Source organism: Macaca nemestrina, chromosome 12 (genome assembly GCF_043159975.1).
Source record: "Macaca nemestrina isolate mMacNem1 chromosome 12, mMacNem.hap1, whole genome shotgun sequence".
NCBI lineage: Eukaryota > Metazoa > Chordata > Mammalia > Primates > Cercopithecidae > Macaca > Macaca nemestrina.
Genome location: NC_092136.1, coordinates 48433332 through 48451982, shown reverse-complemented (window position 1 = coordinate 48451982; position 18651 = coordinate 48433332). Strand labels below are relative to the sequence as shown.

The 18651-nt window shown below is 39.2% G+C and overlaps 1 protein-coding gene across 8 annotated transcripts in view; it reads left to right on the top strand.

The window, feature by feature from the left end:
• Positions 1-18651, top strand: part of LOC105486953 (nucleobindin 2) — a 56348-nt gene that overhangs the window by 10304 nt on the left and 27393 nt on the right. For all 8 annotated transcript variants that reach the window (XM_011750143.3, XM_011750139.3, XM_024794471.2 and 5 more), the window contains 3 exons: positions 8931-9074; positions 9711-9818; positions 15370-15496. In XM_011750143.3, the coding sequence (XP_011748445.1) occupies positions 8931-9074; positions 9711-9818; positions 15370-15496 (379 nt within the window). The remainder of the gene's footprint in view (positions 1-8930; positions 9075-9710; positions 9819-15369; positions 15497-18651) is intronic.

Sequence of the window (18651 nt, the reverse complement as noted above, 5' to 3'; positions counted from 1 at the left end):
CGCTCTGTCGCCCAGGCTGGAGTGCTGTGGCCGGATCTCAGCTCACTGCAAGCTCCGCCTCCCGGGTTCCCGCCATTCTCCTGCCTCAGCCTCCCGAGTAGCTGGGACTACAGGCGCCCGCCACCTCGCCTGGCTAGTTTTTTGTAGTTTTTAGTAGAGGCGGGGTTTCACCGTGTTAGCCAGGATGGTCTCGATCTCCTGACCTCGTGATCCGCCCGTCTCGGCCTCCCAAAGTGCTGGGATTACAGGCTTGAGCCACCGCGCCCGGCCTTATTGAGGCCTTATTAAGTAGAGTTAAGTGTTTAAATTAATTGTCCTAGTTATGTCTAGAATAAGCACTAACAGATTAGAAACGAGTGGAAAACATTCTCCATCAATCAAAAATAAATTTAAAAGGTGAGAGAAGCAGGATAAATAGAAAGCCCTACCAGCCTGAGCAACATAATGAAACCGCATCTCTACCCAAAAAAAAAAAAAAAATCACCGTGCATGGTGGCTTGCTTGTGGGCCCAGCTACCTGAGAAGCTGAGGCAAGAGGATCTCTTGAGCCCAAGAAATCAAACTTGCAGTGAGCTGTGAGCTTACCACTGCAGTTCAGCCTGGGCGGCAGAATGAGAACCTGTCTCAAAAAACAAAAAAACAAAAAAATGCTATAGAAGGTGGTAGATTTAAAAATCAAGATATGGTATTAAGGTTGGGCATGGTGGCTCACGCCTGTAATCCCAGCACTTTGGGAGGCTGAGGTGGGCAGATTGGTTGAGGTTAGGAATTCGAGACCAGCCTGGCCAACATGACAAAACCCTGTCTGTACTAAAAATACAAAAAATTAGCCGAGCATGGTGGTGCACGCCTGTAGTCCTAGCTACTCAGGAAGCTGAGGCAGGAGAATCGCTTGAACCTGGGAGGTGAAGGTTGCAGTGAGCCAAGATTGCACCACTGCATTCCAGCCTGGGCAACAGAGTGAAACTCCATCTCAAAAAGGAAAAAAAAAAGATATGTTATTAAATCAACTTTAAGGGCAGGGCACATTGGCTCACTCCTGTAATCTCAGCACTTTGGGAGGCCAAGGTGGGGAGATTGCTTGAGGTCAGGAGTTTGAGACCAGCCTGGCCAACATGGTGAAACCCAATCTCTACTAAAAATACAAAAATTAGCTGGTGTGGTGGTACACACCTGTAATCCCAGCTACTCAGGAGGCTGAGGCAGGAATTGCTTGAACCCGGGAGGTGGAGGTTGCAGTGATCTGAGATTGCGGCACTGCACTCCAGCACGGGCAATAGAGTGAGACTCTGTCTCAAAAAACAAAAACCAAAAATGGCTTGAAGAAATCACCATTCCTCTCTCTGGTAGAGAGAACAGTGTTGTATGGGAAAACACAAAGGGTAACAATTCAAGAAAGTGTTTAAAAAGACTTGGACTACAAAGGTGAAGAAGTCCTTAGAATACCTTAATCAATTTATTTTGTTTAATTTCTTTATGTGTGTGTAAAAATGATGTGAGAAAAATCTATGATATGCCTAAAAATACTTTCAGCAAACATAAAATAGAATTGTAAGTGATAAATCACAGTGGTATAGTTTAATTGACAGCATTTTTTTCTGTATAGTATACAATGGTGTGTCTTAATATTGATAGAATCTTTTATCCCACCCTGGGGTCTCTGTCACCCAGACTGGAGTACAGTGGCACAATCATAGCTCCCTACAGTCTAGAACTCCTGGGTTCAAGCAATCTTCTCACCTCAGCTTCCTGAGTAGCTGGAATTACAGGTGCGAGCCACTGCACCCAGCCCAATAGAATCTTAAAGCCTATTTATTTTATTTTATCTTTTTCTCCTCCTCCTCCTCCTCCTCCTCCTCCTTCTCCTCCTCCTCCTCCTCCTCCTCCCCCCCCCTTCTTCTTCTTCCTTCTTTCTTCTTCTTTTTCTTTCTTTCTTTATTATTTTTTTTTTATTGAGACAGAGTCTCTCTCCGTTGCCCAGACTGGAGTGCAGTGGCACAGTCTTGGTTCACTGCAACCTCCGCCTCCCAGGTTCAAGCCATTCTCCTGCCTCAGCCTCCCGAATAGCTGGGACTACAGGCGTGCACCACCACTCCGGGCTAATTTTCATATTTTTAGTAGAGACGAGGGTTTCGCCATGTTGGCCAGGCTGGTTGCAAACTCCTCACCTAAGGTGATCCACTCACTTCAGCCTCCCAAAGTGTTGGGATTACAGGCGTGAGCCACCGTGCCTGGCCCTTAAAGTCTATTTAATAACATAACTTATTTTATTTATTTATTTTTTTTTGAGATGAGTTTTCACTCTGTTGCCCAGTCTGGAATGCAGTGGTGCAATCCAGCTCACTGCAACCTTCATCTCCCAGGTTCAGGCGCTTCTCCTGCCTCAGCCTCCTGAGTAACTAGGACTACAGGCATGCACCACCATGCCCTGCTAATTTTTTGTAATTTTTAGTAGAGACAGGGTTCCATCATGTTGGCCAGGTTGGTCTTGAACTCCTAACCTCAACCAATCTGCCCGCCTTGGCCTCCCAAAGTGCTGGCATTACAGGTGTGAGCCACCACGCCTGGCCTCTTCTTACCCTTTTGCCAGAGATTTTCTTCCAAGCCCCCTCTACTAATTTTACAAGCTTGGTGTTGGTGCTTTCTTCATCTTATCAGAAGACGATGACAGGAAGTTTTCAGATTCATATTCTTTCCTCAGACTCTTCTTAAATGATTTGTTGATGAAGACCTGGAGGACTGGCCTTCATGAATCACACCAACTTGTATTACTTTTCAGGCAACATATTCTTTATTGAGATATGCACTCTCAGAATGTATCAAGAACTAAACTAATAAACACACTTGTCAGGTTATGTAGGGCTCATCAACATTCAAATCAGATTTAGCTACTCTTCCTTTAGCTCAGCCACCATCCATCAACCCCCCACTTCTTAAAAATGCTTAATATAACATCTTGGGGGAGATCATTTTATAATTTAATGTTTAATATGGCAACAACTTTTGGCTGTAGGCATTTACAGCAATGTTACAGTGATTTATTTTCTGACCATTCTTGTATCAATCTCTTTACCACTTTTAGCATTAATGTAGATTTTGAGGCATGTAAAAGAACATCAGGATGTTGTCAGAATTTCCTGTTGACTAAACTCAGCTTTGTTTTTTTCCTTAAACTATACTTTGCTGGAAGTTTTGCAGCTTCTATTCAGTAATTTTAGGAAGTTTCTGACAAATTGACATTTGCATGAGTCCATCAATTCAGCCTCATGTTCCTTGAGTTTTTTTTATTTATTGGAGGCATCGTTGGTTTCTGCTATCTTCATCTGCATTGTTTGGCTGCTGATAGGTAATCCTGTTGTGTTTTACTAACAAAACGTAACATGGCTTTGTCTCCTTGCAGGTATCTTCCTGTCTAAAGTCAGGTAAAGCACTTAGTTCTTCCTCTATAAGAAAAAGTAAACTTGCTGTTATTCCCCTAATATCAAGTATTTGCTTCACTAACATCAGCTGCTTTGTTTCTGTGCTTACAAAATAACTTTTCATTTTAATGCCCAATCACAGCTTAATCTTTGTGAAGATATTTACAATGACAAGCACCAACAATGCAAAAACTCAATCTGAAGTTATGACAATAATAATAACTATATTAAAGTTCATGCATATACACATAACAAAGACTATGTTGCTGTTGCTATGTGGCCAATTATAATTTTCATATTCCATTAATTGAGGCTGGGTGTAGTAGCTTATGCCTCTAATCCCAGCACTTTGGGAGGCTGAGGCAAGAGGATCGCTTGAGCCCAAGAGTTTGAGACTGGCCTGGGCAACATGTTGAGACCCTGTCTCAAAAAACAGTAAAAAAATTATACTAATATGGTTAGGATATAAGGGTCAGTCATTAGACAAAAGGTTAAATTTACCGTAAAGCTAGAAAATCTTAAATTTATGTATACCTAATATTTGAATAAAAATTAACAGAATTATAAGGAAAAACAGACAAAATCATGATGTAAGATTTTCACATGCTTTTCTAGTGATTGTAGAACAAGCAAACAAAAATCATTAAGAACATAGAAAATGGGATAATTTTGAAAAATTATAAACATGACTAGAAGGTTAATAGTGGTTCATAAATTATATTTTAAAAATTTTTCACATTTTATAAGCTTGGATTTTTTTTGCTCTATTTTCACTCTTTTTTAAAAAATTGAAATATGACTTATGTATCATACAATTCTCTCTTTTACAGTGTACAATTCACTGTTTTTTAGTATATTCATAAGGTTATGCAACCATCTCAATGATTTAATTTTAGAATATTTTCATCACCCCAAAAAGGAACCCTGTACCCATTTAGCACTTGTTTCTCATTTTCCCCTGCCTCCACCAGCAACCCTCAACAACCTGTCATCTGCTTTCTTTCTCTGTGGATTTGCCTATTTTCAACATTTATATAAATTGAATCATAATATGTGTCTTCTTGTTTCTGGCTGTATTTACTATTAATCAGTTCTGTTGTATTTTATTTTTAAACAGACTTCTCCTTAAAAATATCAGTCTTGGCCGGGCATGGTGGCTCACGCCTGTAATCCCAGCACTTTGGGAGGCCAAGGCGGGCAGATCACGAGGTCAGGAGTTTGAGACCAACCTGACCAACATAGTGAAACCCATCTCTACTAAAAATACAAAAATTAGCCAGGCATGGTGGCACACACTTGTAGTCCCAGCTACTCAAGAGGCTAAGGCAGGAGAATCGCTTGAACCTGGGAGGCAGAGGTTGTGGTGACCTGAGATCATGCCACTGCACTCCAGCCTAGGCAACAGAGTAAGACTCTGTCTCAAAAAAAAAAAAAGAAAAAAAAATCAATCTTCTGGGCCAGGCACAGTGGCTCATGCCTGTAATCCCTGCACTTTGGGAGGCTGAGGCGGGCAGATCAGGAGTTCAAGACCAGCCTGGCCAACATGGTGAAATTCTGTCTCTACTAAAAATACAAAAAATAGCCGGGTGTGGTGGCCTACACCTGTAATCCCAGCTACTCTGGAGGCTGAGGCAGGGTAATCACTTGAACCCGGGAGGCAGAGGTTGCAGTGAGGCAAGATCATGCTACTGTACTCCAGCCTGGGTGGCAGAGTAAGACTGCATTTAAAAAAAAAAAAAAAATCAGTCTTTTGTCCTTTAAAATTATCAAAAAGTGAAAGTTTTTGGCTTTGAAATGGCGGTCACAATTCATTGTCCTCTTTCTTGCAAAAGTTAAAAATAAATGCAACTTGAATGAAATGTAAGTCTGACAATCTCTAAACCTAAAATCAAGGAGGAGCTTTGTTTCTGCTTCCACAGAAGCAAATTCTCAGTTTGATTAGAGAGGATAATGTTCCGTATTTTGTTTCCAAAGTGTGAAACTTTCCTGGCTTTATATCATTTTTATTGTGTCTAGATATGAACTTTCTTTGCTAGTTGATTTTCCTTGTTGTTAATCCTTGTATCTCGGCACCCAGGCCTGCCACTTGCTTTACCAATATAATTTTAAGCTAGCTGAATAAGCAATATTTAGTTTAAAGGCATTTACAAGTCATATAACTTAATCATTTTAAATGAATGGTTGAGTGCAAGCAACTTTTCTTCTTCTTTTTTTTTTTTTTTTAAGTATTTCTGATTAGGTAACGGGAAAGATCTGTACTCAGAAGAATAAATAGATAATATAATTTAAGTACTTAAGTAATACTAAGTTCAAGTTAAATTCTCTTATTTAAATTTTTTTTTAATTTTTATAAATGAGGGAACTAAAGTGGGAAAAGTTAATTGACTAACCTGTGATCACATAGCAAGTAAGTGGTGCAGCTGGAATTAGAATACAGACCTAAATTTAGTTCTGCCTTACTGCTTGGTATAAAACCCACTTTCTATTTCTCTTTTTTCCCACTTTCTGTTTTTTAAGGATCCAAGTTTACCTTTGAGATGGGCATTCTCTTTGTCTCTCATTGTAGGTGAGGTTGGTAAATAATAGAGCAAAGGGAGGCAGTATGTTCTAGGGCAGTGGTTTTCAAATGTTGGCATGTATCAGAATCACCTCTGGGGCTTATTAAAACACAGATTGTGAGGCCCCCTATACCCAGAGCCTCTTATTTAGAAAATATGGAGTAGGCCTTGAGAATTTGCATTTCTAACAAATTCCCAGGTGATGCCAATGCTGCTGTCCCAGGGACCATACTTTGAGAACCATTCCTGGAAAGCCAGCAGAGGCTTTGGAGTCAGTCACCCCCAGGTCTACACTCTGGCTGTGTGACTGACTGCTGTGTGAACTAGAAGTGATATGTCTCAGTTTCTTGTACTTTGAAATGGGGATAATAATATTGACTTCACAGAGTCATTGTAAGAGTTGATGTGTTAATATTTTTTAAAAGTTTAGCATACTGCTTGGTACATAGTAAACATTCAATAGATGGTTTCTGTTGTTATTTATAATAAAGCTTAGGGATCAATTAAATCTTTAGGAACCATAAATTCAGTTAAGAGTTTTAAAGTAGTTTCTCAGAAACTTTTTGTGACTTTGTAGCTTCAAGATATTGTCAGAGGCTAGGTGCAGTGGCTCATGCCTGTAATTTCAGCACTTTGGGAGGCCGAGGTGGGTGGATCATCTGAGGTCAGGAGTTCGAGATCAGCCTTGCCAACATAGTGAAACCCTGTCTCTACTAAAAATACAAAAAAAACTCACTACAGGTGGTGAGTACCTGTAGTCCCAGCTACTCAGGAGGCTGAGGCAGGAGAATTGCTGAACCTGGGAGACGGAGGTTGCAGTGAGCCAAAATCGGGCTATTGCACTCCAGCCTGGGCGACAGAGCGAGACTCTGTCTCAAAAAAAAAAAAAAAAATGTTGTCAGGTGTTGTTAGGACACACACACACACACACTCATGTATACAAACACATTCTCTTGACTTTTCTTCTTATTTATGGTAGACTTGGCAGAAGAGGAGAGCAGCAGAAGTGACAAAAACACATGGAGGAATATGGAAAAATTAGAACCCTCATATATAAGTGGTGAGAATGTAAAATGGTATAGCTACTTTGGAAAACAGTTTGGCAGTTCCTCAAAAAGTTAAACTTAGAGTTACCAAACGGACTCAGCGATTCTACTCCTAGTTCTATAACCAAAAGAATTGAAAACCTGTTAACACAGTAACTTGAACACAAATGTTCACTGAAGTATTATTCAAAACTGCCTGAAAGAAACAATCCAAATGTCCATAAATTCATGAATGGATAAACAAATGTGGCATATCTATACAATAGACTATCTATTCAGCTATAAAAAAGAAATAAAGTCCTGATACTTGTTACAATGTGGTTATACCTGGAAACATACTGCTAAGTGATAAAAGGCAGACACAAAAGGCTACATATTGCATAATTCCATTTATATGAAATGACCAAAATAAGCAAATCTATACAGCTAGAAAGTAAATTAGCAGTTGCCAGGGGATGGGAAAAAAGGGTAACAGTGAGTGACTGCTAATGGTTATAGGGTTTCTTTTTGAGATGATAAAAATGTTTTAAAATTAGATAGTAGAGATGGTTGCACAGCCTTTTGAATATTCTAGAAAACACTGAATAGTATAATTTAAAACATTTTATGGCTTATGAGTTATATCTCAAAAAACCCAAAATGCACACCTATGTATGTGTGGACATGAAGCATGAATGAGGAATAAACCTTTTTTGTTATTACAAGTATTTGTGGGGAAGAGGAGGTGATTCATAGTGAGGTGACATTCTGTGAAGTATACTACCCTATTAGAGATTCTAGTATCCTAGAGAAGAGTGGATCTCAGGTTTTAGTATACATAGGAACCCCCTGGACCCCCCTGTTTGTTAAAGCAGGTTCCTGGCCCCCACCCCAGAGGTTTTGGGTACAGCTTGAGAATTTGCATTTCTGATGTGCTTTCAGATGATCTGATTTTGTAAGATTGAGAACTAAACTTTGGGTAGCATCTTTATAGATTAGACATATCCTATACTTAAATGGGTGAATTTTATGACATGTGAAGTATATCTCAATAAAGATGCTTAAAAAAATGGGTATAAAGATAGTAAAATGTGAGTTTTAGTGGTTTGTTAATGGCAAGACAATGCTCTGTAAGGGAATTGGTTTAATAATTAATTTCTTCATTTGTAAAATGTGTCACTCTCCTGTGTATGTGCCACCTAGGGCTGTGGTGAAAATGGGGTTATGTGTTCTTTTCCAAATGGTATTTTGTGGGTAAAATGTGTTGCCTTTAAAAAAAAAAAAAAAAAAAAAAAAAGGCCATGGCTACATTGAAGCTTTTGTAATTAACCAAATGTTTTCTTATAGTGTAAAAACAGTATAGGCAGGGTGCAGTGGCTCATGCCTGTAATCTTAGCACGTTGGGAGGCCGAGGCGGGTGGATCACCTGAGGTCGGGAGTTCGAGACCATTCCTGACCAACATGGAGAAACCCCCGTCTCTACTAAAAATACAAAATTAGCCAGGCGTGATAGTGCATGCCTGTAATCCCAGCTGCTCGGGAGGCTGAGGCAGGAGAATCCCTTGAACCCAGGAGGCGGAGGTTGTGGTGAGCCGAGATCATACCGTTACACTCCAGCCTGGGCAACAAGCGCGAACTCCATCTCAAACAAACAAACAAACAAACAAACAAAAAACAGTATAAACTTTAAAATATTGTATTCTGTCTTTTTAATTTTGGCTACAAAAACATTTCATCCTTGATTTTCTTTAGTGATTTATTTTAAGCATTAATTTTGACAAGTTATAATCTATTTTTTCCCTTTCCTATGATTTTTTTGTTTTATTAAACCTCTTGAGATTAAATATATGATTGTGACATTTGGAATGCTTGTATATAGTGTTAAAACATCTTTTCATGACTTTACCATAATTATTTCTTTATTTCAGATGAGGTGGAGGACCATCCTGCTACAGTATTGCTTTCTCTTGATTACATGTCTACTTACTGCTCTTGAAGCTGTGCCTATAGACATAGACAAGACAAAAGTACAAAATATTCACCCTGTGGAAAGTGCAAAGATAGAACCACCAGTAAGTGAAATGAAGTGAAATAGGAGGAATTATAACTAGATGAAATGAATTATAATTATAACTAAATGAGGTAAAATGAGGTGAAATTATAATTAAATGAAATGGGAGGAATTATAATGAAAATATTGGTAATATTTATGACTTATAAAATTGTACACTTGGAAACTATTTCTGAAATAGCAGTGAAAAGAGTATTGGACAAGCATATGCTGCTTACCCTTAGACAATATTTATTTAATATAGTTAGTATATTAAATAGGAGAATTAGTTGTAATACATTTCTGACACAGAGCTAACTAGCCAATAAAACACTGTATTATATTCAAAGCAGAGACAGATAACAACGGGGAGAAACCAAAATGGTAAAATCTTCATTGTCTGAACCATATAGAAAATCTACTGGACTACAGAGTGTCGTAAAAAAGAAAAATCTACCTTTATGTAACAATAAAAGATGATATTGGTTCTGATATAAAACTATTTATTTCAGAAATACAGCTTTTTCACTTTGTTGAAACTATCATAGTAAGTGTGTCTCAATGCCATTTGCTAGAAATTGTTTCTCAGGATTGACCTCTTTAGATTCAAACAAGGAAAAACCTGCAGAAGCATTACTGTTGGTTTCTTAATTTGAAGGATACTGGACTTTATTATGATGAATATCTCAAGCAAGTGATTGATGTGCTGGAAACAGATAAACACTTCAGAGAAAAGCTCCAGAAAGCAGATATAGAGGAAATAAAGGTAAATGCAATTAAATAATATATACATATATGTGTCTTAATTTACAATTTTTTTAGAGATGAGGTCTCACCGTATAACCCAGGCTGGCCTTGAGTTCCTGGGCTCTAGCTGTCCTCCCACCTCAGTCTCTCCAGTTGTTGGGACTACAGGCGCGTGCCACCACGCTCAGCTTAAATATTTAACAAACATTTGCACATGCCAGACACTGAGCTAAGTACTAGAAATACAAAGATGAGATTTATTCCCAGCCCTTAAGGAACCCTCAAGGGAAAATCATATCCAGAAATAGATTATAAGATGGATTATATGATGAGTATTTAATCTAGAAATACAGATGACAGACACATAATCTAATATGAAGCAGTGGGGTGAGGTGGGAAGTTATTCTTCCTGATAGAGATTATGCTAGAGCTTAAAGATGTAGTGAGAAAAGTAGAGGGACTGGGAGGCATCCCAGACAAAGGTGCAATGGTACAGAGGCAAGAGGTATACGGGAAACTGGAAGCAGTAACTGTGGCTAGACCCCAGAGTGGGAAATGGAGGCCTGAGTGGCCAAAAGATGAGGTTTGGGAAGAGTCACAACCTCAATGACAGAGGGCCTGTATATCATGTTAAGGGGTTTGGGTCATTATCTGAGAACAGCAGGAAGTTATTCAAAAGTTTGGAATAGGCGAGGTTCTGGTGTTTTAATCAGGTCCAGATTAATAGAAGAAATAATGGGCTATGTATTATATCAATCAGAGAGGTTTAACCATTTGACTCTGTCCTAAGTACCCTATTTGACATAATTCTAGCCATAGTGAGCTCTTTGGTACTCATAATAAGAAAGGGGGTTGTAGAGATCTGACATGAGAGATTCTTGTAAAGTCTTTCCTTAAAAGGAAATGAATCAGCTTAGCTGGGTTTATCTTAGACTCAGTGAGTAAAAAAAATCCAGTTAATTTTAAAATTTCAATAATGTCTCCTAAGATAATTTTGTTTGCTTATGTTACCTTTATTTATTTAATTTTTACTTTCTTAAAAACTTACGTTGCCTTTTTTCTAGAATCAGAATAAGAGAATTGTGTTTGAAAGACTCATTCTGGGTCAAACAAACCTTTTATTTTAGTTTCTGATCTTGGTGTGAACTTCTTTGAAAGACTGACTCCCGTTAGGTTGTGGTGTCTGTCAGCGCTCAGGTGTGGCATTTAGTTCACAGCTCTCCTCTTTGAAGTTGTGAACTTTTCTGGGGAAAAGGTAATAGTGTTATGCTAATAGTTCCCCGGAATTGTCTATGAGGATAACCTTACTCTTCTTCTCAAGGATTAATTCGATATGTGGAACAAGTTTCCTATGCTGAATATATCTGATGTAGAAGTCTTAATGTCTTTGTATCAGGAGTAAGAGCATTATTTGGGGTAACATAGAAAATGTGGATCGTGGGAGATACTACATAGAGATATTCAGGCAAAGAAGAAAATATGCTTCCTAGATTGGTGCAGGGAATATTTTTATAACTCTCTTCCTTTCACATTCAATTCCTGTTTCTGTGAAGGGTTAGGGGGAACCAAAATGAAGTTAAACAGTTACACAATAAAAAAGAAATGAGGGGCTGGGTGCAGTGGCTCAAGCCTGTAATCTCAGCAGTTTGGGAGGCTGAGGCAGGTGGATCTTGAGGTCAGGAGTTCAAGACTAATCTGACCAAGATGATAAAACCCTGTCTCCACTAAAAATAGAAAAATTAGCCGGGTGTGGTGGCACGCACCTGTAATTCCCAGCCACTCGGGAGGCTGAGGCAGGAGAATTGCTTGAACCTGGGCAGCAGAGGTTGCAGTGAGCCAAGATTGTGCCACTGCACTCCAGCCTGGGCAATAGAGTGAGACTTTGTCTTAAAAAATAAATAAATAAATAAATAAATAATAAAAGAGGGGCGGGCGCAGTAGTCCACACCTGTAATCCCAGTAGTTTGGGAGACTGAAGCAGGAGGATGGCTTCTAGCCAGTGGTTTGAGACCAGCCAGAGCAACATAGCGAGACCCTGTCATTACAAAAAATTAAAATTTAAAATTAATTTAATTAAAAATTAAATTAAAAATTATCCTTCAAATTAAAAAAAAAAATTGTCTGAGGCCAGGCACAGTGGCTCACACTTGTAATCCCAGCAGTTTGAGAAGCCAAGGTGGGAGAATCGCTTGATCCCAGAAGTTCAAGACCAGCCTAGGCAATATAGTGAAACCCCTAGCTCTACCAAAAATATAAAAAATTAGCTGGATGTGGTGATGTGTGCCTGTAGTCCCAGCTGCTCAGAAAGCTGAGGTGGGAGGATCACTTGAGCCCAGGAGTTTGAGGTTGCAGTGAGCCATGATTATATGACTGCTCTAGCCTGTATGACAGAGAGCGAGACCTCATCTCTTACAAAACAAATAAAAAATGAGTAAAACTAGACAATAAAACCCAAACCAGTAGAATCATCACAAATAACCAAGAAAAACTCTTGTTTCATAAAAAAATGAAGGAAAAAAGTTAGAATTTTCTCTTTCCTTTTTTTTTTTTTGGGACAAGGTCTCACTCTGTCACCCAGGCTGGAGTACAGTGACACAATCTTGGCTCACTGCTACCTCTGCCTCCTAGACTCAAGCGATCCTCCCACCTCAGCCTCCCAAGTAGCTGGGACTACAGGTGTGGGCCACGTTGTCTGGCTAATTTTTGTATTTTTAGTAGAGATAGGAGTTTTGTATTTTTAGTAGAGATGTTGTCCAGGCTGGTCTCAAACTCCTGACCTCAAATGATCCCCCTGCCTTGGCCTCCCAAAGTGCTGGGATTACAGGCATGAGCCTCCGTGCCTGGCCTCTCTTTCCTTTTCAGGTAAGCATTTTGAAAGGAAAATCATATTACATTTCTTCACTTCCCAAACATTCCCTAACTGGAAAGGTTATGGTACTGCCCTCACTGTTCCACTGAATATACCTTCATGGAGGGCATCCGTGACTTCTTAATTGCCAAATCTAGTAAACATCCTAACACCTTTGATTCCTCATTCTACCAGACTCCTTTATTTATCTCAATAGTTTTTAGATTTCAGGGTTTGTTAAAACATATTTCTGGTTCCTACCTTCAGGGTGTCCAATTCAGTAACTCTAGGGCCTGCATTTCTGAAGTTCCCTGGTGATGCTGCTCCAGTTGGGGACTACATTTTGACAACCATTGTTTTATCTAATAATAATGACTATTCTCTCCTTGAAATATACTGCTCTTTTTGATTCTGTAACAGTATATTCTCCTAGTTTTCCTACTAATCACTCATCTATGAAGAAAGCAATCAAAGGGGACCTAAAAAAGATAAATTTTGAAAAGCTTTTATATATGGAATGACTAATGCTTATAGAGGCCAACTGACTTTTAATTTAAATGTTCTTTTTAGCCCTAATGGTGCTGACCAACTTAACTTTTTTAAAAAATAAGAAGCCGGGTGCAGTGGCTCCCGGGAATCCCAGCACTCTGGGAGGCTGAGGTGGGTGGATTGCTTGAGCTCAGAAGTTCGAGACCAGCCTGGGCAACATGGCAAAACCCTGTTTTCTACAAAAAATACAAAAATTAATCAGGCATGGTGGCATGCATCTGTAATCCTAGCTACTCGGGAGGTTGAGGTGGGAGGACTGCTTGAGCCTGGGAGATTGAGGCTGCAGTGAGCCATGATCATGCTACTGCACTCCAGCCTGGGTGACAGACTGGACCCCATCTCATAAAATAAAATAAAATAAATAAATAAATAAATACTTTGTTGACATGTAATTCATATACCATAAAATTTATCTTTTTAAAGCATAAAATTCAGTGTCTTTTTGTCTGTTTTTTTGTTTTATTTTGTTTTGTTCTGAGATGGACTCTTGCTCTGTCACCCAGACTGGAGTGCAGTGGCATTATCTCAGCTCACTACAACCTCCACCTCGCCGGCTGAAACGATTCTCCTGTCTCAGCCTCCTGAGTAGCTGGGACTACAGGCATGTGCCACCACACCTGGCTAATTTTTGTATTTTTAGTAGAAATGGGTTTTCACCATGTTGGCCAGGCTGGTCTCAAACTCCAGCGCTTTAACGATCCATCTACCTCAGCCTCCCAAAGTGCTGGGATAGCAAGTGGGAGCTACCGCACCCTGCCATTTCAGTAGTTTTTTAATATACCCGCAGAGTCATGCAATCATCACCACTATCTAATTTTAGAATATTTTCATTGTCCCCAAAATAAACTGTGTGCCCATTAAGCTGTAACTCCTAATTGCGCCCCTTTCCCCAACCACAATAAATCTACTGTTCATCTCTGTGGATTTGCCTGTTCCGGACATTGCGTATACATGGACTCATAGAATAAATGGTTTGTTGTGTCTGGTTTCTCTCATTTAGCATAATGTTTTACAGGTTCATTCATGTTGTAGCATGTGTCAGGATTTTATACTTTTTTATGGCCAAACAACATACCATTGTATTGGTATACTGTATTTTGTTTATCCATTCATTATTGATATTGACATTTAGGTTTCTGCTTTTTTGGACTAGTATGAATATGCAGCTATGAATATTATGTTTAAGTTATTGTGTTAACATGTTCTTTTAATTATATATCTAGGAATGGAATTGTTGGGTCATGGTAACTCTATGTTTAACTTTTTGAGGAACTGCCAACTGTTTTGAAGTGGCTATACCATTTTACAATTTAACCTTTTGAGTTTCTGCTTTGTGCTTTAATGATGCTTTTCTAAATTACATGGTTTTTCAGACATCTGGATTTTAGAGTTAAAGCTAATCTTTTTTTTTTTTTTTTTTTTTTTTGAGATGGAGTTTCACTCTCGTTGCCCAGGCTGGAGCGCAATGGCATGATCTTGGCTGACTGTAACCTCCGCCTCCTGGGTTCAAGCGATTCTCCTGCTTCAGCCTCCCGAGTAGCTGGGATTATATGCATGGGTCATCACACTCGGCTAATTTTTGTATTTTTAGTAAAGACGGGGTTTTACCATGTTGGCCAGGCTGGTCTCAAACTCCTGACCTCAGGTGATCCGCCTGCCTTGGCCTCCCAAAGTGCTGGGATTACAGGCATGAGCCACCGCATGTAGCCTTTTTTTTTTTTCTTTGCGACAGATTCTCGCTCTTGTTGCCCAGACTGGAGTGCAGTGGCGCAATCTTGGCTCACTGCAACCTCTGCCTCCTGGGTTCAAGTGAATCTTCTGTCCCAGCCTCCTAAGTAGCTGAGATTGACAGGCGTGCGCCATCATGCCCAGCTAATTTTTGTGTTTTTGGTAGAGACGGTATTTCGCCAGGTTGGCTAGGCTGGTCTCGAACTCCTGACCTCAGGTGATCGCCCACCTCAGCCTCCCAAAGTGCTGGGATTACAGGTGTAAGCCACCATGCCCAGCCCTAAAGCTAATATCTTTTGAAAGAAATTCTTTTTATAATATTAAATATATCTAAATTAGTCAAAAGTATTTATCACTAATGTATTTTAACCCTGTTTTTAAGCTGTTGCATTTGTCTAAAAATGAAATGTAATAGATAAAACTAATTTATTAATTTTGTTAACAGAGTGGGAGGCTAAGCAAAGAACTGGATTTAGTAAGTCACCATGTGAGGACAAAACTTGATGAACTGAAAAGGCAAGAAGTAGGAAGGTTAAGAATGTTAATTAAAGCTAAGTTGGATTCCCTTCAAGGTAAGTGCTAAACAAAAGGTAGGAATATATATATTTTTCTTTTTTCCTTTTGAAACAGCATTTTGCCCTGTTGCTCAGGCTGGAGTGCAGTGGCACAATCACAGTTCACTACAGCCTTGACCACCTGGGCTCAAGTGATGCTCCTATCTCAACCTCCTGAGTAGCTGAGACCACAGATGTATGCCACCATGCCTGGCTAAATTTTTTTGTTAGTTAGAGAGACAGGGTCTCGCTATGTTGCCCGAGCTGGTCCTGAACTCCTGGGCTCAAGCGATCTTCCTACCTTGACCAAAGAGCTGGGATTACAGGCATGAGCCAGCAGGCCTGGCTAGAAAATTTTAGTATTTGGTTGTTGAGGTCAGTTTATATTAGTACGTGCCATCTATGTTCTTCTAGTCAAAATTTTGTTAGTATTGATTTGGCTTCTCTTAATTTTTGGAATTTAATGTTTTGAATAGATAATACATTTTATATCATTCAAAAATCAATGTAATTAGCCATAATTATAGCAATGAAAAGGAAGAATGAAAAGTAATGAATTAAACAACTGGTTTAAAGGAGGAAAAATAATATCAAAGGAAACCAAAAGAAAGCAGAGAAAGAAAATCTAATTAGAAGAATTTTCATACATGGAATAGAAAATTTTTCAGAGATCTAGCCCCAGAAAAAAACACAGGATCCAGACCATTTCTTTTCTTTCTTTTTTTAAATAAAATCTTTTAGGAGATGAGATCTTCCTCTGTCACCCAGGCTGGAGTGCAGGGGCATGATCATAGCTCACTGCAGCCTTGAACTCCTAGGGCTCAGGTAGTCCTCCCACCTCAGCCTCCCAAGTAGCTAGGAGTACAGGCCTGCACCACCATGCCCTGCTAATTGTTTTTTTAATTACGTTTTTTAGAGATACGGTCTCGCTGTGTTGCCCAGGCTGGTCTCAAACTTCCGGCCTCAAGTAATCCTGAGTTACTGGGATTACATATGCAAGCCACCATGTCTGGCTCTCAGAATAAGATAGTTTCATTAAGGAAACTATCTGTCTACTCTTTAATGATTTGAGTGATTCTGTCAAACCATTAAAGAGCAGGTTGTCAATTCTATTTAATCTATTCTAGAGAATATAAAAAGACGGAAAGCTTCCACATTCTTGCTATATATTGATACCAAAATCAAAATTATTATGTCTCTAAAGAATACTATCTCATAACAGTTGGATTTATTTCAGGAATACAAGATTGACTTAATATTAGGAAATCTAATATTATAAATCATCATATAAATAGTCCTAAGGAGAAAAAAATCTTTAAAATTTTGATGTATCAAAAAAAGTCATAAAGTCAAAGGACAAATGATAAATTGGAACAAATATTAGAATTCTTATTCTTTTAGACTATGAGAAGATTAAATACCTATGAAATAGAATTTCCGAAATGCAAGGATATCTTACAGTTATCTTGCTGGGCATGATGGCTGACGCCTATAATCCCAGCACTTTGGGAGGCCGAGGCGGGTGGATCACCTGAGATCAGGAGATTGAGACCAGCCTGGCCAACATGGTGAAACCTCATCTCTACTAAATATACAAAAATCAACTGGGTGTGGTGGCACGTGCCTGTAATCCCAGCTACTGAGGAGGCTGAGGCAGGAGACTCTCTTCAGCCCAGGAGGCAGAGGTTGTAGTGAACTGAGATCACGTCACTGTACTCCAGCCTGGGTGACAGAGCAAGACTGTCTCAAAAAAAAAGAAAAAAAAAAGTTATAAGTCATATGGCTGTCTCCATGGATGCAGAAAATCCATTTGACAAAATTGAACACCAATTCATAATCTAAAGTAATAAAGTACTAATTAATAGATAACTTCTGTAACACAATCAGCTATATCTAACTCAGTTACATCATACTTAGTGGGGAAGCACAAGTATGTATCCTGACTGAAATTAGAAACAAGACAGTGTTGTCCACTGTAATCACCACTAAATAACATTGCTTTGGAGGTACAAGCCAAAATTTTTTTTTAATTTTTAAATTTTTAGTGTATTTTTTATGTTTTTTTAAGACGGAGTCTCAGTCACCCAGGCTGGAGCATGCAGTGGCATAGTCTCAGCTCACTGCAACCTCCGCCTCCTGGGTTCAAGGGATTCTCCTGCCTCAGCCTCCTGAGTAGTTGGGATTACAGTCACCTGCCACCACTCCCGGCTAATTTTTTATTTTTAGTAGAGGCAGTGTTTCACCATGTTGGTCAGGCTGGTCTTGAACTCCTGACCTCAGGTGATCCACCCGCCTCGGCCTCCCAAAATGCTGGGATTACAGGCGTTAGCCACCATGCCTGACCTAGCCAAAACATTTATACAAATAAAAAGAATCTGGAGGTAAAGTAATTGGAAAGGAGGTGATAAAACCATCTTTTTTCACAGATGATATGATGTTTATATATATGTGGAACACCGAAAATAATTAATGGAAACATTCACTATAAACAATAGGAAAATTGAGCCCCTCAATAGGAAAATAATAGTCAACTTAATCTGTAGAAATCAGTATTTTCCATATGTACATAACAGCCAGTTAGAACATAGAATGGAAGAAGAGGACTCCATTTACAATAGCAACAGAGATAAAATGTCCAGAATAAACCTATTCAGAAATGTACAAAACTGACAGACAAAAACTTTAAAACACTCATGAAGGATGCAAAAGTAGACTTGAACAAGTGGGAGGACACAATTGCTTTTTGAGGCAAAGACTCAATGTTATAAACATGTCAGTTTTCTCTAATGTATAATTTAAACACAATCCAACTAAAAATATATACATTATTTTTCTGGCACTAGCCAAGTGAATTTTTTAAAGTGCATGTGAAAAAGGACATGAGTAGGCCAGGCATGGTGGCTCACGCCTGTAATCCCAGCACTTTGGGAAGCCAAGGTGGGCGGATCATCTGATGTCAGGAGTTCAAGACCAGTCTGGCCAACATGGCGAAACCCTGTCTCTACTAAAAATACAAAAATTAGCTGGGCGTGGTAGCACATGCCTATAATCCCAGCTACTCAGGAGGCTGAGGCAGGAGAATCACTTGAACCTGGGAAGCAGAGGTTGCAGTGAACCAAGATCACGCTATTGCACTCCAGCCTGGGTGACAGAGTGAGACTCTGTCTCAAAAA